Genomic DNA, 22446 nt, shown 5'->3' with positions numbered 1-22446 from the left:
GAGTGAACTCGGCCTTTTCTCCTTGGAGCAATGGAGGATGAGAGGTGACCTGATATAGGTGTATAAGATAATGAGAGGCATTGATCATGTGGATAGCCACAGGCTTTTTCCCAGAGCTGAAATGGTTGCCACAAGAGGACACAGGTTTAAGGTGCTGGGGAGTAGGTACAGAGGAGATGTAAGTTTTACACAGAGAGTGGTGAGTGCGTGAAACAGGCTGCCGGCAACTGTGGTGGAGGCTGATACGATAGGGTCTTTTAAGAGACTTTTGTATAGGTACATGGAGGTAAGAAAAATAGAGGACTATGGGTAAGCCTAGTAATTTCTAAGGTAGGGACATATTCGGCACAACTTTGTGGGCCAAAGGGCCTGTATCGTGCTGTAGGTTTTCTATGTTTCAAAGTGAATTATCCTGTAAGAGTCATGCTGCTGCTCATTTATACCAGTCCCACAAGAAATAGTCCATGTATTTTTCATGGTATGAGAGCCATGTTAGCCACAATACATAAATGTAAAAGGTAAATGGATCCTTGACTGGTTATTGTGCTCAAAAGAGAAGACTTGATCTTACTTTTATAATACAGCACTCCACATTAAAATCTCAAACTACACTAACCTGGATTGTTTTTGATGACATTACGCAGCGCTTCCAAAGCCATTTCAGCTCGCCTTAACCTTTCTTCATGTTGATCAGATTCCACTTTCCCAGTCTGTGTGATGGCCATCAGCGTGTGTAGATATTGTGCCTGTGAGCCTATATAATCAAGCAGGCTGGCTGCAAAAGCCTTTGAAAACTGAACAAAAATATCAAGGCATAAGTTTTGATGAAAATTTGCTAGGTGCCAAATTCCATTTGAACAGCATAACCTGAAACAGTAAAATTACCAGTTTTATGAACCTATTAATTGAGGAATCTCCAATACTCAAGATAAAATTTAAATATTCCAATTAAAGCAAAATTTGCTGTCCACCAGCTAACCCTTCAATTTAGCACAGAACGACAGGGAAATTGGAGTCCAGAAAATGGAATATCAATCATATCATAATTAGAGCATAATACACGTAGCCCTAAACTCTAATCATGTTGCTTTGAGTTGAACTCCTTGACCAATGTTGGAACTATACTGATTGAGTATTTTCCATCACATCCCTCAAGCCTTGTATAAAGTGGAAAACTTCAAGTTTGGAATTGTTCATGATGTAACTTATTTCCTGAGTTTTTGTCACTAACCCAGAACAAGTGGCTACATTTTGTCCATTTGCTTCTTGTATCATAACTTCCTTTTCATCAGTCTGTACCTTGCTCTGCAGTTATAATATTCCTTGACAATGTGCTCAGAATCATTCTTTATCGCAAGATCTGTAAAGTTCAATATTTCTCTTTTGGCTCATTTCACTGATGAATTGGATTGCACAACAGACACTAATGAGCCTCATACCATTCTCCAAAAAAGCTCAGCATTGAGGATAGTCAAATGAGGATACCATCATCAGGCATGGATATAATTACTCAAAAGGTTAGAAGCTCACAGTAGAAGCATGTCAAATACAAAAATTTAAAGAGAAAAAAAGGAGAAATGTTTTGCACAAACTAAATGTCTAAATGACAATTTGTATTTCCAAGATTTTCCAAGGATGGCCACTGGTTAGTGCTGAGAAGTTGAGTTAAATAGCTTGTATCCCTAGTATATGATTCTGACCCAGTAACAATTGAATAAAAGAATAGTGCAACAAGATTGTGACTTCAGTAAATTCATTTGCAGACAGTGGAGGAACTTCCCACTTTTATTAAAGTATGCTGTCAGTGATTAAGTGGTAGAGAAAGGACGTGGAGGAAGATGGCTGAAATTTTATACTAAAAACCACTGGGTTTTAGTCCAGGGTGCAGAGGAAAATGCAAATACTTTACTTGTGTCAAACATTTTGGAATAAAGTAAAAATAATTTTCACCCTCATTTTTCCATCAACCTGACCATTCATTCCTACTGACAAAACAATGATGTTGCAATCTTACCTCTAATGGGAATGTTGGCTGTTCATTGTAGACTCGGACAAAAATTTCACCGACAATGAGCTCCTTTGCATGTTCACTGAAAACAAACTCTGCACCATAACTTTTATCACAATCTCCCTTGAGGAATGATAGAGATTACTTTAAGTGTCAAACAATACATTGTTTAGTATTCTTAGTAATACAATTTACTGGGACTGGATAAATAATTCTTAGATTTATTAAAAATGGAGCCATCAGAAAAAAATGATGCTCAATAAATTACAAGTATCATATATGTCAAAATATGCCCGACATTAGGTAACAAAGGTAATCTTCCAGATTAAGTTGTATATTAACCGTAGACTATTTTAACTAAATAACAGCAGTGTACATCAGTAGAAGCTGACTTTGGTACATTGTGAAATAGTAGAAGCAATACAGCACTTTCACTAGCCCGGTACAAATTTAATTTGACCACAAAAGGAATTTAGACAGTTCTGAGTGAATTTCCTTTTATACATTATGGACCACCTTCAATTTTTAAACACTAGTACCCAAGTTACCTTTAAAGTAGTTACCAAACCTTCCTAAAGTCTTTTATGAATAAAACACTCATCCAATTTCCAATGCCAGCATGCCCAAGGCTATCTGCAGTCCTCACAGCAAATTTCATACGTTTGGGTATCTACACCATTCCATGGTTGAACTTGTGATTATAACAGAGCTAAACTTCTGACTCCAGTATCTACGCCAAGACCGTCTTCTTCCATCTCTAACCTGCTCCATCAACAGCTCTAATTAAAATTAACATCCAACCCATTACACTTTTTTTCTTTTTTTTTAAAAACTTTTTTTTATTGTTTTCAAATAGTTACAGAATAAATGTGTATGAGAAAAAAAAATGTTACCCAGCCCCCCTCCCCTTAACCCCTCCCCCCTAACATCCCTATTAAAAAAAAAGAAAGAGAAAAAAAAAGGAATGCCAAACATTTTTGAAAATTTGGCGCCCTTATTTACAAAAGACAGGATTAAATATATAGGTGCTCCGAAGATGAAATAATTGGTTACTTGGGGAAAGAAATAAATGCATACACTAAAGTTATTACGAACTCCGTGGAGCGTGTGGGGACCCTCCCATTACACTTTTGAATCAACACTTTTGATATCATCCCAATCTTGTACACCTTGTGACCCTGCCTTAACACAACATCTCATTTACATGTTTATTTTTGCTGCAGTAGCACTCCAAATTAGAAATGTATCTCTCTCAACATACAGGACTTTTCTTGCACATTCCAGATTTTAACTGCTCTACAATGAGACTTCAATGTCTAGAATTACCTCTTCAAGTACCTTAATTTTCTTTTCAGTCCAGTTTTCAATCGTACTGCAATACCTCCTAACAGTGCTTGGAGTAAAAGTGTTACCTGTAAACCATCTTGGTTTGCTTCATCATTGTAATGTCAGAAATTAAAAGTATGTCTCACCCTTTTTATCATGCTCTCCTGCTGTGATTCAAGAAATTCCAGTAGTTCAGCTCTAGTGCCATTGCTCCAGATCAAGTATGGCGTTTCAGTGTTACTGTTGAGTATTTTGAGGATCTGTTTAAAACAAACATGTTCTTACATAGAATGTAAATCTGATCAAATGGAGTTAAATGTAGTGCCTTTTCATTTATCCTGAATGGCTGACTTTTTATTTGGAAGTTGTGACCTTTGTTCTAGACATTACTGCTGCATGGAACTTCTTCCCTCTATTAACCCAATCAAACCTTTAAAGAAATTTTTACATTTTAATAAATTCATTTGTTACTCTTTTCTGAACTTTAGAGTATAATCACAGCTTACTTAATTTTACTATATTGAACAATCTACCCACATGCCAGGAATAATTCTAACGGATATTCTAATCATTACTGACTGGATATAGCATCTGTTTAATTAATTAGTTTAATCATAGGTATCAAAACAATGATTATTCAATTAAATGAGAGTTATAACAAATACATATAGAGCTAAATGCTATGGGTAGCTATAGTGAATGTTTGACATGGAAAAATTAGCATGGAGAACTCTCAGAAATGGAACCTTTGCACAACCCAGGTTCTGTCTGTATCTTGTTTGCTGACTCTGCAACATTTACTTTCGGCAATTCACGTACAAGGGTACTCCTCTCTCTGCAAACTCTCATTTAGAAAATTTACTCCATTGTTATATTTTCCTACCAAAAGTTTTTTTTTTAATCCCCACATTACCTCACCCATGTCCTCACTCATTCACCTGGCTTTTGACATAATGTTGCACCACACTTCCAAGACACTGTTCATGGCAACAAAGTTTAAGATGAACTGCTCAAAATACAGTAGCAACAGTCCAGAACTGAGGGCACTGCAAATCTCAGTAGACAAGCTGATACATTATATCTGTTTTTGCACACACTTAGAAAGCCCAGTTCATACATTGTTAATTCATTCACCAAAACATAAGGGGAAAAGACTCTTCTGCATCTGCAACACCAAAGTCTCTAACTGACCTACCACCATTGTACCACACTACGCTCTACACTTTACATATCTCAGGATCCACCTTTTAAAAGACATCATTGAAACTGACCATCACATTTCAAATAAAATTGGAGAAGTATTTAGAGATCAAGACATTATATCTGGCACAAAGGTTATGATCTCTGAACAGTAGTTATCCCTGCCCTAATATATGCTTGCAAGTTGCACAATACATTTAAGTAGGTCAAGGCACTGGAAAAATACCAGTCTCCACAAAATGCTCCAAATTCATTGGAAGGAAAGTGAACCAACATCAGTGTCCTTTCCCAAACCAATATCCTCAGCAGTCCTGGTTATACTCACTTGGCTACAATGGATTGGTCACATTATTCACATGTCTGACATGACACTCCCAAAATAGAACTACTCCCAGTGCTACTGTTGGAGATGATTACCAGCAAACAGGAAAAATTTAAGAATGTGCTCTAAGTTTCCTTGTACTACTACAACATCCTTCCTGATTTAGCATCAGAGCATGAATAAAACACTTTCAGCTGACCATCAAACCATCTCTTAATTAGACAAATTCCACACCAATTATACTTATTCTCCACCATGGTCCCATCATACTCATCCCAACCCCACCCCCACCCCCAGTTTCTACTCCTCTCCACGCATGCAAAGTCTGTGCAGACAGCATCAAAGATTAAACCCTATCTTTACATGCTCTCCATGACACAAGTGTCCTCAAATGCTGATTTCCTCACAAATACCAAGGATGTACAGGTTGATAAGTTGAATCATCAATGCAAATTGGTCCTATTGTATAGGTTGGTGGTAAAATCTAGAGGAATCTTGTAGATTGTAAGTTTAATGTAAATAGGCAGTTGGTTATCAGCACAGACTGAGTGGGCCAAAGGGTCAATTTCCCTGTTGTATCTGACAACTTTAGTTTGGAAAAACTGGAGCACCCAAAACTATGCAAATCACAGATAAAACATGCAAACTCCATACAGAAAGAACTACAGATCAGGATTGAACTGGAATCTCTGAAGTTGACAGGCAGCAGCTCAACAAGTTGCACCATTGAACTGCCTGAGCACACTTGATCCTTAACATGGATAAGCATTCATTATGGAATTAAGAATCAAGATCATGCATTAAGTGAATACAAGGATCGAGTAAAATCAGAAGAGACCCCAGCTCTCAAATTAACTACTCTTATCCCTATCAAAGGCCAATTTCAGCGCATTCCCTGTTCCCAGGTCTGTCATTTTCCTTTGAAGATGATATTTACACTACATGCTCATCCTTATATTTAAATAACTATAACATTTTTCATAGACATAATAGACAATAGGTGCAGGAGTGAGCCATTCAGCCCTTCGAGCCAGCACCACCATTCACTGTGATCATGGCTGATCATCCACAATCAGTACCCCGTTCCTGCCTTCTCCCCATATCCCTTGACTCTGCTATCTTTAAGAGCTCTATCCAACTCTCTCTTGAAAGCATCGAGAGAATTGGCCTCCACTGCCTTCTGAGGCAGAGCATTCCATCGATCCACAACTCTCTGGGTGAAAAAGCTTTTCCTGAATTCAGTTTTAAATGGCCTACCCCTTATTCTTAAACTGTAACCTCTAGTTCTGGACTCCCCCAACATCGGGAACACGTTTCCTGCCTCCAGCGTGTCCAATCCCTTAATAATCTTATGTTTCAATCAGATCCTCTCTCATCCTTCTAAATTCCAGTGTATACAAGCCCAGTCGCTCAATCTTTCAACATATGACAGCCCCGCCATCCCGGGAATAATATAAAAATTCAGGTTCATTTCTCCATTTCCCCACTTTGCCTCTTCTGAAAGCGGAGTATCCCAGAATGTTCAACACTGAATAGGGGTGTTGGTAGAGACAGACATCACACATCTATAAATTTTAACCAGTGAAGTCCAATATTACAGAAATTCAAAAACACCAACACAATCATACTTTGGCTTCAAGGTTACTCTCAGAGTTATCAGTAATATAGTGATAATATAATGGCACTCATTCCTTCATTTGAATTGGCTCTAAATTCCAAGCCAGCATTTTTAACTCTCTTAATATGCTCCATAAAACCTATTTCTAAACTATATTTGCCTTAATATCTCAAGTTGCAGACCATTTAGATTTTGTGAGGGGTTTTCTTAGATGTTCAAACAATGATTTTGAATAAAATGCTAACAAATAAGCAGCGTATGCCAAAATTCATTTTTAGCACCTTAAAAATAATCACCAGATTGCCAAGCGATCATTAGTTGGAAGAACACTTACGTGAAAATGTCTTACAAAATAATGTCTCTTCTGAGGGAGAGATTCGGAAAACTTTAGTGTTAACTTTGCTCTGAAATGAGTCACTAACAAGCTGTTAACTAAGAAATCCATGGCATCAGTCGTGCAATTAAAGCGCATTTTTGACATGGATAATTAAAGGAATTTCATCCACTTAGAGTAATAAGTACAACATCACCTCAGTTGGACTATCCTTAGAAAGCCTTCTTGAGACATAAGGTGATAATAAAGCTGCCAAGCATTTTCTTATGGTGGGATTTTCAGGTGTTGCCTTTTCTCCTGGCAAATAACCACCTAACCGACTCAGAGCTGTTACACAGATCTTTGCAAGACTGTTAGAAACTTCCTGTTTAAGGAAAACAGAGCACAATTGATTTCACCACAGACTATATGCAGTATATTTCCTAAGGTAAAAGGCCATCTAATTATTGTTATATACAAAGGGCAATTCTCCAAAACCAAACTAAACTAGGTTTCATTTTGAAAATCGAAGTAATACCTGCTGATTAGTTTCTTCAGACTTCTGAATGCCACTTTCTTCCAGTGTGTAGTCATAGTTAAAAAGATAGACAAGAAGGTGCCAAAGAATACCAGCTTGAAATAAGTGCGACTGTAACCAGTAATCCACGGCAAAAGAACCAACACATTCAACTGCCAACATCGCTGTCCGTGGTAATTTCTATAAGGATGAGCACATGGAAAACAAGTATAAAACTTAGATGGATTATAGTACAAAAGAGATTTTACTCACATAATACGCAATGCTGCACTTGAGAAATACCAAATATCAGAAAATTTAGATAAAGCAACACATTTAAATTCAAAATCCGCAATGACATATCAGAGACTGCAATCAGAGGTGCTGTGTGAATACCTACTTTGCCATAATACAGCAATCTGCAAATGTCTCTAATGATTGTGGGCATTTCTGTGATCTTTTCTCTGCATTCTTCAAACTGAGCTGCGACACTGTAACATTGGCAGATATGGCCACAAACCTAAAACAAAGACGTTCCACATTATTTCACTACATTAGCTGGATATTTTAAACCCCACGAAAATTAATTTATTATACCTGCACAGCCATATCGTCCTTTTTGCTTGAATTTGTTAACACTCCCACACAACGTGCAAAGCCATTTTGTAGTACCTGAAAAATAGTTAGCCATTTAGAAAATTCATGAAAGAGTGTTGGAAGCTGTGAGAATAAAGCATGGATTCTAATTAGCACACTGAACTTAAAGCATTTATCTAGCCCCTGAAATACAGGCTGCAAAGACACCTGGGCAATGAATATTACTGTGTAAACAGGTTTAAATAGAGACAATTTACAAACTACATCTCCTCCTTTGACACTTCCAAAATTGTAACAGAATAGAATTTTTTAAAGCTATGCTTATGTTTAGTCTTTATACATTGTGGTGCACAAGTTACCTCTATTCCATTTTCTCTGCGAAGCTCTTCAGCATTCAGTGCTGAGCAATTTACAGTATGGAAGGCCAATTCAGTGGAAGCCGGCAACAATGACACCTTGGAAAACAGCTGATCATCTGAAGTTTCCATAGTAATAGTTTTTATTAGCATCGGGTAGCCTGCATATTTATAGGGCTCAAGGTCTAAGGAAAATCAAGTGATAAGTAAATAAGACAATAAAGATTGCAAATAACTCAAAATTACTAATTGCATTTATAGTATAGAATGCTTTGACCAACAATCTAACCTCAGCAAACTATCTAACTTCAATGGGTTAACGAGAGTGACTGGATCTTATGAGAATGTTATGCTATCACTTCACTTGCCCCATCATTGAAATGTTCACACAACCAATGCACTCACTTTCAAGGTTCTTGATCTCCTGTTTATTTATATTTCATTTGCAATGTTCTGTACTCTGGTTGAATGCCCTAGTAGGGCAGTCTTTCATTAATTCTGTTATAGTACTATTCTATAGATTTGTTGAGTATGCCACAAGATAATGAATCTTGGGGTTTAATATGGTGACATACATGTACTTTGATAATAAAATTTACTTTGAACTTTGAAAGCTAGGTTACAGGTCAGGCACCTCAGATATACTACCACATTACAAGCAAAATGGCAACTCTTCTTATCCTTGCCTACAATAAAATATTTTGTAATGTGTTCTGAGAAATGGCTGATGTTAACAGGTTCTAAAATGTTTATCTCCCAGAAATAAAATTCCAACAGAAGAAATATACATAATCACACAGATCCAGATGAAGTACTCCCACGAATACGTAGCAATATCAAGGATTTACAGTAGTAACTTCAAAAGAATAGCCAAGGTTTAGGAGCTACAGCAGTTAGACAGCTAGAGTACGTAAGCTGTCTTCTGTCAGGATCCAAAGTCTTTGCTGTATACACTACAGTTATTCATTTGCAAGTGTCTTGCAGTAGACAGAACTTAAAGCCTGGGCCACCAAACTACTGAGGCAACCAAGATGAACTGTTAAAATGACTAGCAGAAGATTGTTGCAAATTCTTCAGCCTTGTTTCTTCCTGTGGTGTTGTGCTCTGTCCCTTTCTAATAGTGATTTTATTATTCATAGAAACTTATCACAGACATGACAAATTGTATAGCTTTCATTGGTTGATTTTGAGAAAGCTTGGCTCTGCTTATTATACTGTGTCTGCTAACAAGTTTACACATTGCCCTGCATCATAGCTTCACCAGAATAGTATATTTCAGATATATTTGTGAAATGTACTATTCCTACACGCTCTTCTCTAAGCTTGATCAGGTGAGATGGCTCTTTGTAAAGAACGCACAAATGTTCTGTATTTGACTTAGCTATCCATCAAATGCTTATGAGTCCCGACCATGTTCATTTCAGTCTGGGTCACATTGTAATCCTTTATACTCTATTAGAAATCTAGTCCTAGGGTGTGAAAGGATAAATTCTGTATCACAGTTCCTTTCTTCAGGATATTCGAAAACAATTTATTTCTCAGATTCTGAAGTATCCCCAGCTCCTTCAAGAGGCTGACTGTCCTGTTGCTGCCAACTGTCTCTCCATCCTTATTACTGCTTTCTATTAGTTAATCAATATTAGTATTTCAATGTACTTCCAGATACAATGAGCACTCTTTTACATTTAAAAGGTATACCAACAAATAAAGATTCTAACAATTGGTACATTAGAAAAGTCAGTCAATGGTTCCAGTAGAAGATTATGAACTCACCCTTTTTGTATCTATTGAAGAGGATGCTTTGTGTTTTCAGAATAAGGATAATATTCTCAGGGTCAGGTCCATCCACCATTCTGGCTGATTTTGTGCACAAGTATTCATAAGCCTTGTTCACCTTTTCAAAGGTATCCTTGAAAAATTGTCAATACAGAAGACAAAATATTACAATGTTGCCAATTATGAATATATCTAAATTGCACAGTAAGCAAATGTTCGGTTAAAATCTGAAGTTGCTGCAAAAACCACAAAACTCAGCAGGGCACATGGAGGGAATGAACAGGTGATATCTGGAGCAAAGACCCTTCTTCAGCATTAGAAAGAAAGAGGACAGAAGACATAAAAAGGAGGGGGAGGGGACAGAGCACAAGGTGGCAGATAAGGGAGAAAGGTAGGGAAGTAGGGGTCTATGTGAGAAGCTGGGAGGCAAAAGGACAAAGGGCTGAAGGAAGAATCTAGGAATCTGATAGTACAGTATAGTAGAAAATGGAATAAAAGGAAGGTGGTATTGTACCAGAGAGGTGTTGGAGATGGGTAGGTAATGAGGGTAGACAAGGGGAAAGAGATGTAAAGGTTCCAGAAGGATAAAGGAAAGCTTGGGGGAAAGAGGAGTGATTTCTGGAAGTCAGAGAAATCGATGTTGATACTCTAGGGTTGAAGACTGCCAAAATGGAACACGAGCTGTTGCACCTCCAGTCTACATCTGGCCTCAGTAGAGGAGGCTGGAGACAGACATGCCTGTACGGGAACGGGAAGTGGAATTAAAATAGCTAGCTACCATGAGATCCAATCTTTTTTGTGACATTGATGTCAGAAGTTGCAGAGAATGACATATTGGATGTGGTAGATGAGGACAAGGAAAATCCTATTCCTATTACGTTTGATGTGAAAGGTGGAGAATGGGGTGATGAAAGATGTAGGAAATGGACTTGGGTGAGGGCTGCATTGATAGCAGTGAAATGAAAACTGTTTTTCAAACAAAAAAAACAACAACAGCTTGGATGTCCTGAAATCGGTAATTGTTTTCAAAACCATACAAAAATACAAAGCTCAACAGATGCTATAAATGTTCATGTCATGCATAAAGGGACATATATATCTCACAACTGTTTGCGCACAGAACATACCCTGCCTTCAGGATTCTTGTCTGGGTGATACTTCTGGGCAAGGCGAAAGTAAGCTTTCCTTATCTTGCTTTCATCCTGCCTGTCAAGAAAAGTCATGGCACATTAGATTACACATGGGTAAAATCTTTCAAAAAATGGAGAACCTTATTCGGTGTTGAAAAATTCTCCCTTGATTGCTCATTCCCTTCAGAATTAAAAGTCATTAAGTTCCTGAAAATTCATATTACTGCTGTGCATGCCAGTCCAGTGTCTGCATTTTGATTTTGTAGAACTTCGCTGAGCATTCGTCTCTATGGAGGATGATGAAAAGTGACCCTATAGGTGTGTACTTATTCTGAGGGAGGTTAACAGGAAAGACACATTTCAGAGCCAATATAGACTACGAATACAACAGAGAACTCGAGGAAAAATATTCAACTCAGACAGTGATTAGAATGTGGAGTTCTCATACTCTCAAGATAAATTACAGAGGTGCATTTGAGGAAGAAACTGGGAACTCAATGGGGGAAAAGATAAAGAAATGCTGATAAAGAGCATAGAAGCTTCACTTGAAATACAAACGTATAACACTTGAATTAAAGTGTTCATGGAACACATTTTGGAAGCAAAGTAGCTCAAGTTTTCAATTACACTGTTGGAGAGAATGCAAAATGGAACTTTTAGAAGCTATATATACTGACAATGCACAAAACAAATTCAAACCACTTGTCAAAGTAAAGCATCACACTTTTGAGGCAAGGTAAAAGATGTGAAAACCTCATGTAGTAAACAAAATAGGGAAGTTTAGCTTACAATATTTAAACACTACTACAAAAATTTTAAAAAATTAACTTAAGATTTTTACTGAAATCAAGGTTTAATTTGGTTCATCAACTTGCCATTTGCAATATGGCTCCCAAAGTTAGAATAAAGGGGAAATAGACAGAAGTACAAACAGTAACCAGACAATGTAAGATGAAATTGCAATTCTATATTGCAAATCTAAGAATGACAGAAACATCAAAGTGCACTGAAATAGATAACAACTGAATTATTGAAACAGTCATTTGGAACTGCTAACTTGGTATTGACCACAAAACAAAGTTTGTATTATTTCCTGCAATGTTACATTTTCCACATAGAGTTACTGCTGATATTTATCATATAGAACATAGAAAAACTACAGCACAATACAGGCCCTTCGGCCCACAAAGTTGTGATGAACATCTCTAACATTACCTAGCTCTTGGAACCTTTTGTGAGCTTTTCTTTTCTTCTTGACTAGATTTATTACAGCCTTTGTATACCATGATTCCTGTACCCTATGCAGAACTCCACACGAATATCCCCTGAACATTTGCCACATATCTTCTGTACTTTTCCCAGAGAACATCTGTTTCCAATTTAAGCTTCCAATTTCCTGCCTGATAACCTCATAATGCCCCTAACTCCAGGGGTCACCAACCTTTTCTGCACCGCGGACTGATTTAGTATTGACAATATTCTTGCGGACCGGCCGACGGGGGGGTGGGGGGGGGGGTGTTAATCACAACCGGAATATAGGTGATAAGTCAACTATGAGTCACTTATAAGTGGTCAACACGCTCAATTTCGTTTTTAAATGGGTTTATCTAACGATTTAAATATTAAACACACAGCGCATATTTTCCTAGCATGAATATAGTGATAAGTCAATTATAACTCACTTATAAGTCAATAGCATCATAACATTTTAAGTAATGTTTGGATATTAAACACACAGCGCATATTTTCCTCATATGAACATATAAAATCATTGCAACACACCAGTGAGAGGACAAGATAAGGGCTGGAGGTCCCCATACCCGGGCTGCAGCAGTCACAGTTCGGAGAGAGCGACCGAGCGAGGAGTGTGACAGGGCACATGCCCGCCCTCCTTGTAGGTAGGGGTGATCTATCGGCTGACAAAAGTTTGGCTTGAGGAATGACTTTCAGTAGATCGCAGCAAGGTAGCTGCTCTGCTACTTACGAAACCCTGAGCCCAAATTAGGTTGTCTGCGAATATTTTAGCACCAGGTTCCCCACGAAAATTCGGTGTGCTAAACAGGTTGAGGCAGTGCCCATCTGTCCGCGCTCCAGGCCAGTAGCAACAGCACTTCTCGCCGGCCACTTAAGGCAACCGGTTACCTGAGGCCAACCAGTGATCCCTGGTGCGAGGGTATCATTGCGTTTAGCGACTGATGACCTCGCGTGGGTAATCACTTTGTGTGCGTAATGACTTCGCAAGCGTTCGAGTTCAACAGTGGGTGTGACAAGGAATGTGGAAAGGCGCAGCTGACTCATATTGCTTCATATCGCCAAATCATATAGTTTCCTCGCACATGCTTTGCGGCCTGGTACCAGACCGCGGGCCGGTGGTTGGGGACCACTGTCTTACTCCAATTAAACACTTTTCTAACCTGTCTGTTCCTATCTCTCTCCAATGTTATTGTAAAGGAGACAGAATTATGAACACCATCTCCAAAATGCTCTCCCACTGAGAGATCTGACACCTGACCAGGTTCATTTCCCAATACCAAATCAAGTACAGCCTCTCCTCTTGTAGACTTATCTACATATTGTGTCAAGAAACCTTCCTGACCACACCTAACAAACTCCATCCCATCTAAATCCTTTGCTCTAGGGAGATGCCAATCGATATTTGGGAAAGTAAAATCTCCCATCACGACAACTCTGTTATTATTACCTTTCCAGGATCTGTTTCCCTATCTGCTCCTCGATATCCCTGTTACATTTGGGCAGCCTATAAAAAACACCCAGTAAAGTTATTGACCTCTTTTTGTTCCTAACTTTCTGCAGCTGTGACACTATCTCTGATAAACAGTGCCACGCCCCCACCTCTTTTGTCTCCCTCCCTATCCTTTCTGAAACATCTAAAACCCAGCACTTGAAGTAACCATTCCTTTCCCTGAGCTATCCAAGTCAAGGCCACCACATCATATCTCCAAGTATAAATACAGGATTGAAGCATCTCTGAAGCTTTGCTAATGAGACTGAAAATGGTTAAGATGAAATTTGCAAGATTTGACCATTACTTCAGCTAATTACATTAGAGCTATCTTTTCTGACCCAATAAAAATTCCATAAGCTACTCACATTCCTTGTCCCTTTGGAAGGTTCAAAACGTCATATGCTTCATCAATTGACATTGAAGGAGGCTTCTTCTCCACTTCCCTTTTCCAAGCATCTAGTGTGTCTTTAAGTAATTTTACCTAGGTAATGCCAACAATTATCATTAGAATAAAATCTAGCTGCTCACCAAAGCAATGATAGTAATCTGCTTTTGCAGCGTTAAAAGTCATAAGTAAACAATTACTTTACATGTAGATGACTAAAAAGTAAACTTTGATTAAATCTATAATAATCTAGATAATTAAATAGAACATCGATTTTTAGGAAATGCAGTAAATTTTTCAGAAAATGGATACAAGCTAAAATCTGAGGTCAAAAATATCCAAACCAGTCAACTTAACCAGTAGAGCTATGCCTAGGTTTTCCCTTTCTGCAATGTTTAGTAAAATTTCCATAAAGTAAACATTAAACCTTGGTACAAGGGTTGGTTACAGCTGACCAGTGTACCAAGTCTCACACCTCAGTACTCAGAAGCTGCACCACTTGCAGGAATATAAAAGAATATAAAACATACAGGAATCACCATTCTGAGGGGTAGTGTACCAGTATATTCAAGTCCAAATAAACATTGTATTCTAATTGACTTTGTTAAAAGGAGCCACTGAACTGATAAATTATTACTAAACAAAATTACGGTAGGTTGATCATTTAAGATAGTAGGTTGCAGAGAGCATCTTAAAGGATGCAAGATATACCGATATGAGAATTGAGGGAATTCCTGATTTTAGGAGATTAGTAGGTGAAGCAAAGAATGATCAAGGTGCCAAATTGGAGTCAGCTGAAAAACTGAGGATGAGAGTTATCAAGATGAGAATTTGTAAACTCTTCCTTCTACATTAAACTATTGTTGCTTGCTCATCATTAAGATTTACGTGCTGCTGGATTTCAGAATTCCAACTGGACTATAGTTTCCTATTCACTTTATTTTATTACCTTCAAACTTACTGCAACTGCTCCAGATTCTGGAACAATTTGGAAAATCATCACTAAGCTTTTACTATCTCTGCAACACACCCTTAAATCCAAGGTTGTAAGCCATTGGATCCAGGATATCTATCCAATCTTCCTTTTCCCCCATTACCTTCTTACTTACTGTCAGATCCTTAGATCCACTCTGCCCCATTTATTGGAGTACCTTTGTTAGGGAAAATGATTCAAAATAAAGTTGTCATTATAATATTAGAACAGAATTCAGAAAAAATACTTACAGGATCTTTAATAGGCCAGTTTGGAAAACGCACTGTGTCACAGAGATGTTTAAGATAGTAGATGTTACAAAAAAGCTCATTTTCCAGTTGAGGATAGCTAATTGCAGGGATAGGGCAGTATTGATACAAGGCTCTTGTGTTGCTCTGCAGGCGAGGAGTAAAGTCTGCTAAATGAGCAGCAATCTTCTCAATTGTTAATCGCCTATTTTAAGAAAAGACAACTGACTGGTTAGATAACATTTTTTCCAATAACCATAATAAAAATAGAGAAAACAGTGCATGTTCATATTTGGTAATTTAACATTATTTTTTTTTTAGGTATCCACATGTAGGAATACGGATTGACGAAGATATGTGGAGGGAATACAATTGTTAAAACAAAAGTAACAAGCTTCCATCTAAAGCCACTATCCTACATACAGTAAACACAGATATGGATGCCTTGATGTCATTCCATCATATTTTGCAAAGCTTAAATAGTATTGTCATTTGGCAACAGAGACACTCAAACAACTATCCTGGAAAGTTACCTTGAAATGTGTTCCCACCATTTAGTTTCCACAACTTTGCTTAAAAAAGGACAGACCAACTAGAAAGAGTTCCGTCATTCTGACTTCGATAGTGGGTAGATTGTTGGGAGATATTTCATGAGACAGCATAAAAATCAGTATTTATAGTACAGCTTAATTGAAGACCATGAGCAGGGATTTGTTATGGGCAAGTCATACTTGACTACTAATTTTTTTCAAGCAGTACCAAAGAGCATTTTAATTTTTTTTTTAAAAACATAACTAAATTTCAGTAAGGTTGATTAAGGGAGTAGTGAGTAGTCTTGATGTGAAAATTGGTTCATGTCAGAAAGACTAATGGTCAGATGGAAATTTTAGCGACAACAAATCAGGCAAATTCTATCAGTATCAGTCCCCTCACTGTTTGTAGCACACAAATGATTTCGACTCCAGGGTCACAAATAGGCAATTTGTTAATAAGATCAATAGTAAGGAGAAAAATTCTTTTAGAGGAAGACAGATAAAAAGAGCAGTTAAGTTAGCTTCAGTGATAGAAAAATTCATGGAATTAATTGATCACTATAAACATTTGCTCAGACTGGAACAACAGATCAATCATCTTGGGCTTGTTAAGGGATAATTGCAAAACACCAATTTTTTAAAATGAGGAAGTGGCAAGATCGATGAGAAGAGTACATTTGATTCTGTTTAGATGTATTTTTAGCAAGGATTTGTCAAGGTCATAGGCTAGTCAAAATATTAAAAGCTGATGGCATTCAGGGTAAATATATGACTGCTTAGGTGGGTCAAAAGTGGCAGATGGAATTCAATACAGAGGAGCGCAAGGGAATGGGAACAAGGAAACATGATAAACTGTGGGATAAAGTGATAGACAGATCTCACATGTATGTTCACAGATCTGAAGGTGGCAGGGCAGTTTGAAGAGACTTTAGATGGGAAACAGAATGCTTGCCTTTATTACACATAGCAAATACAATACAAGGGAGGTCATGCAAGAACCATAGAAAGGATACTATGCATTGCTCAGGTTTCCAAAATAGCATAAGAGGATGTAGATGACTTGAGATACTAGGCTGGAGAAGTACAGTTACAAAGGGGAGGGCCCTTGCTGAGGAAGCTCTTTAGATCAAACAAGAATGAGGCTTAATTGAATAGATATAACTGTGCTAGCCTAGAATCATAAATATAGTTATTCATGTACAGGGAGTATTTGGTCCATTATGTCAGGAGAGTCTTAATTACTTTAGGTTAAACCCACTTCAGTTTTTGATCCATTGTATTACAGGGTTACAGCTTTCAGTATTCATGATGATACATTTATTATGCAGTCAGAGTCTCCTGCTTTGTCATTTTCAGGGAACAAATTCCAGACCTTCTACTCATTTTAACAGAGTGGAATAATTTTCTCAACTCTTCTCCAAACCTACCATGCAAATCAGTGTGCCCTATTCTTCTCAAATTATAGAATAAATTAAAACATTAGACTGACTGACAACTGGCACATTAAAGTTACACCTGTACCTCATTTCATTGCTCCAAATTGCTTCTGGAGTATCAAATTCACCTAGAAAAATCTCTGAAAATTTTTCTGGTTCATAGTTTTCCAAATAACAGACCATTGCTTCAGGAAGAATGTGTCCCAAAACACTTCGTTGTACTAAATCTTGTCCTTTTGCCTGCAGAAATTACAAATAAAAAGTTGTAATGTTGCATTGGTTTTTTCTGCCATTACTCTTATATTCCAGTGCTTAAAATCTGGTTCATACTTTGAATTTTCAATGCGACATGGCAAATCAATCCACTTTTTAAAAAAATTTTTAAAACATTACCTTTTTCAATCCCGCAAGACATTCAACCAATAAAAGAAATGCAACAGCTCAAAATTTCTGACTGCACTGATGAAACACATAATTGGCTTGGGCCATTTCAAAGACTTAGTTCAGCACCAGACTGAAAACTGATGAAGCTACAGCCCAGCCACCTAGTATAATATTTGTACCAATGCTTTAATTTTTAGTAAGTGGCATCATTTATAGCAAATTTACAAAATAAATTAGAGAATAGTTCTATGAGAGGGCATTAAATTTAACACCTCAAGTGAATAATTTTAAATTCCCTGAGGCTGGACAAATCAAGTTCCTTTCACTGCAAGGGATTTTGCTTGTCCATGATATCAGCAAAACAGTTTAAAAGGAGGAATTTCAATTTGCCAATACTTCACTGCATTAATCATTTGTTCAGGCAGTTATAGTCTCAAAAAAGGATAAATTTGTAGAGTGTATAGAAAAATGTGATTATAACATTAGCAGAATCCAATATCAAGATCAAGTGTGAAACACTAAAAGCAATTAATTTCATTGCTTTAATGATGGATGGATGCAATTTTCAATGTTTGTAAGATCATTCTCCGACACAAAAAGTGTACAGAAATCTAGATAAGCTATGATTTATGAACTGTACTTCTATGTGACAACAGCCAGACGACCACTTAAGGGGGGGAAAAAATGTTCATTCAAAAAAATTATTCATTAAACCACATTCTGAAAACATGGCAGGGCTGCAAAACAGATGCAGGAGGGAACATCAAGGGTTTTAATCGGCAAATTACATGGAATTCAACCAGAGTACAGAGACAGATTTGATCCCTAACCTGTGGAACTGCAGCAGGTCTTTAAATGATAAAACCCTGATTTAATGCATGCTTATATTACTGGTACTGCATTAATCTTCAAATGTTAATTACATATGATATTTAATACTTAACAGGTTGCATGGATTTTGCTCAGGAGATACATTATAATTTAATTAGTTTTACTTTGCCTTACTGTTGAACTTGGAGCTAAAGAAATGTAATTGGCATGATGTTGGTCAATACTAGTATTGGTAAAATTGAAATTGTAGTGGTACACGGTAAAGGGGTATACTGAGACAAAGGCAGGAAAATGATGGAAGTACAGCAACCAAAGTAACTTCCTTCATAAAAATTACTGATATCTTGAAAAGAAAGCAAGGGCATATTATCAAATTCTAGTCAGTGAATGGAAGTGAAGAGTGTTTAAAACGAAAAACAAACATTATTTGTCAAAAAAATTATTCTGGTTAATTAGAACTTCAAATTTTGAGTCAGCTTGCATTCGGATTGATACCAACCTCTTCTGACCTGAATGCCTGCTTCAAGTGAGTATACTTCAAAAACCTAGAGGAAATGAATGTACAGAATTTTTAAGAATATGCACATTGTGACTGAAACCCAAGAATGAGCAATCTTCCTCCATCCCACGCAAAAGAATTTTTATGCTATTACCTTGCAATAGGAAGTACATTGGAACCCGTGTACATCATTATAAAGAAAAACACACCAGTGAGGTAGAGGCGAGGGTAACTGTGGGTTGTCCTGCATCACATAGTGCAACAAGATGGCAACCTTCTCAACCAGAATGGGGTCAAAAGTCACCAAAAGCTAAAATGAAAATAAGGGTACAATGGGTACACAACATTGCCAAACTGTACAAAAATTAAACATTCAACTTGGCGTTACTCATTTCATCAGATCAACTATGCAAGACAAAATTTCAAGTGATGGATTTAAATAAAATACACTGTACCTGAACAATGTGAGAAAGGCATGTATTGTCTGTTAGCAATCGCTTGATTTTTGGTAGGGGTCTTATAATAGCATTATCTTGATCCCTAAAATGTAAAAATAAACTTTAGTAACAATCCCAATCAAAAGCACTGGCAAACTTCTGTGGTGGAAAGTGTGTTGACTGCCTGATATGGGAATGCCAATCTCTGAGTGGAAAGTCCTACAAAAGGTAATGGATTCTGCCTAGTATGTCACAGGTAAAACCCTCCCAACCATTGAGCATATTTTCATGAAATGTGCCATGAAAAAAGAGCATAAATCAAAGATCCTCACCACCAAGTTCAAGAACAGTCACTACCCCTCAACCATCAGGCTCTTGAACAAAAGGGGATAACTATACTCATTAATGAACTCTTTATCTTGTTATATCTGCACAGTTCCTGATTTTTAGTTTACAGCCGTTTACATTTACTATTCTATAGATTTGCTAATTATGCCCGCAGAAAAAAGAATCTCAGGGTTGCATGTGGTGACATATATGTACTCTGATAATAAATTTTACTTTAAACCTTGTACTTTGAACTATTTATGTAGGACATGTACTGTTCCTACAGCTGTTACCTTAAAACATGAACTTAACATTTACAGATACTAAGTGTCTTGACGGTTCCCAAGTTTCATCTACTTTTGACCACAAAATAGTAGGCCAGCAAACCATTTAATACAGTGCTTTGTAAAAGTATTCAGCCCCAACATTTGTTCACATAATTGAGTATTACACTAATGATTAATTTAACTGAGAATTTTTATTTGTGAATCACAAGCTTCTTTTTTTCCACAACAGAGCCCAAAATACAGAGAAAATTGTAAAGCAGGAAAAACGAAAAATTCAAAAACTGAAATGTCAGCACTTCAAAAGCATTCATCCCCCTTTGCTCAGTACTTAGTTGAACCACCTCATGCAGCTATTACAGTCAGTAGTTTTTTTTGGATGTTTCTATTAGCTTTGCACAAGGTAATGAAGCAAGATATGCCCATTCCTCCTTGCAAAATTGCTCAAGCCGTGCCAGATTAGTTGGGGGATGGTGGAGGGCAACGATGAGGTCTTGCCAGAGATATCTGATCAGGTTAAAGTCCCAGCTACTCACGGACATAAATTTTCTTCATTTGAAGCCACTCCATGATTACTCTAGCAGTGTGCTTCAAGTCATTGTTCTGCTGAAAGACAAACTTCTGCCCCACTTTAAGCAGCTTCTAACAAGGCTAGCAATTTTTATCCAGGATCTTTCCATATTTAGCAGCATTCATCTTCCCATCAATCCTGACCAGGTTTACAGCTGCTGCTGTTGAAAAGCATCCCCGGAGAATGACGCTACCTCCACCATTCCTAACAGTAGGGATGGTGTTACCTGGCTGATGTTCAGTATTAAAGTTCCACCTTAGTCTCATCTGACCACAATAACTTCTTCCAGATCTTTACAGAATCTAAGTGATTCTTTGCAAAGTCTTTATGGGCAAGGATATGTTTTTAAAGCCAGGATTTCTTCCTTGCCACTCTTCCATAAATACCCTTTTTGGGCCTTAGAGATTGTGGAGCCATGAACTTCTCCAGTTTCAACCACTGTTTCTGCAGCTCACTCAGAGGGACTGTTGGTGTCACAGTAACCCCTCTAATATGTGGTACACTTATCTGGCGACTAAATGTGGGTGTGGTCCACTTTTTCCACGATGGACTGCATTGAGTTCTGAGGTATGTTCAGTGGCTTTCAGATGGTTTTTATACCCTTTCCCAGAGTAGTGGTTCTCTATTATCATTTCCCTGACTTGACTTGAATGCTCTTTCTCTTCATTTTGGTTTGGTCTGTTGAAAATTTACCATACTGTTGCATCTTATTGTTGGGGGGGGGGGGGGGGGTAACATTATTATGAATTCATTGAAAACAGGTGATCCTCCAATTTTCTACATCAACAAATTTGGTGACTTGGTAAGGTAATATGCAGTATTGCACCTGAGGAAAGTTAGCATAGTGATTTCAAAGGGGATGAATACTTTTTCAGCATTGTGCGTTATGTCAAATTAAAAGAAAAATTACAAAATCTGTTAACAATTTACTAAAAATTAAAAAACAAAGTTGTGTGACTGAAAAAGTATTCATCCCCTTTGAAATCACTATGCTAACTTTCCTCAGGTGCAATACTGCATATTACCTTACCAAGTCACCAAATTTGTTGATGTAGAAAATTGGAGGATTACCAGTTTTCAATGAATTCATAATAATGTTACCCCCCCACCCCCACAATAAGATGCAACAGTATGGTAAATTTTCAACAGACCAAACCAAAATGAAGAGAAAAGAGCATTCAAGTCAAGTCAGGGAAATGATAATAGAGAACCACTACTCTGGGAAAGGGTATAAAAACCATCTGAAAGCCACTGAACATACCTCAGAACTCAATGCAGTCCATCGTGGAAAAAGTGGACCACACCCACATTTAGTCGCCAGATAAGAGTACCACATATTAGAGGGGTTACTGTGACACCAACAGTCCCTCTGAGTGAGCTGCAGAAACAGTGGTTGAAACTGGAGAAGTTCATGGCTCCACAATCTCTAAGGCCCAAAAAGGGTATTTATGGAAGAGTGGCAAGGAAGAAATCCTGGCTTTAAAAACATATCCTTGCCCATAAAGACTTTGCAAAGAATCACTTGGGGCAGGGGTATCATAAACATTCAACTCACAGACCTCCGTTGATACCCCTGCCCCCCCCCCTTACCCCCATCCCTATCTATTATTTTAGTCTGGTTCTCTTTCT

At 37.6% G+C, this 22446-nt stretch overlaps 1 protein-coding gene across 1 annotated transcript in view; it reads right to left on the bottom strand.

Moving 5' to 3' along the window:
• LOC140713580 (dnaJ homolog subfamily C member 13-like) overlaps positions 1–22446 on the bottom strand; it is a 180889-nt gene that overhangs the window by 42847 nt on the left and 115596 nt on the right. The window contains 17 exon segments of the mRNA XM_073023857.1: positions 617–794; positions 2015–2131; positions 3481–3594; positions 7005–7172; positions 7326–7505; positions 7705–7824; positions 7902–7976; positions 8261–8442; positions 10031–10166; positions 11161–11239; positions 14275–14390; positions 15519–15720; positions 17570–17724; positions 19199–19244; positions 19353–19426; positions 19428–19508; positions 19654–19738. Coding sequence (XP_072879958.1) covers positions 617–794; positions 2015–2131; positions 3481–3594; positions 7005–7172; positions 7326–7505; positions 7705–7824; positions 7902–7976; positions 8261–8442; positions 10031–10166; positions 11161–11239; positions 14275–14390; positions 15519–15720; positions 17570–17724; positions 19199–19244; positions 19353–19426; positions 19428–19508; positions 19654–19738 — 2108 coding nt within the window.

Source organism: Hemitrygon akajei, chromosome 20, assembly GCF_048418815.1.
Source record: "Hemitrygon akajei chromosome 20, sHemAka1.3, whole genome shotgun sequence".
In the NCBI taxonomy this organism is placed as follows: Eukaryota; Metazoa; Chordata; class Chondrichthyes; order Myliobatiformes; family Dasyatidae; genus Hemitrygon; species Hemitrygon akajei.
This window is presented reverse-complemented; position numbering and strand designations above follow the sequence as displayed.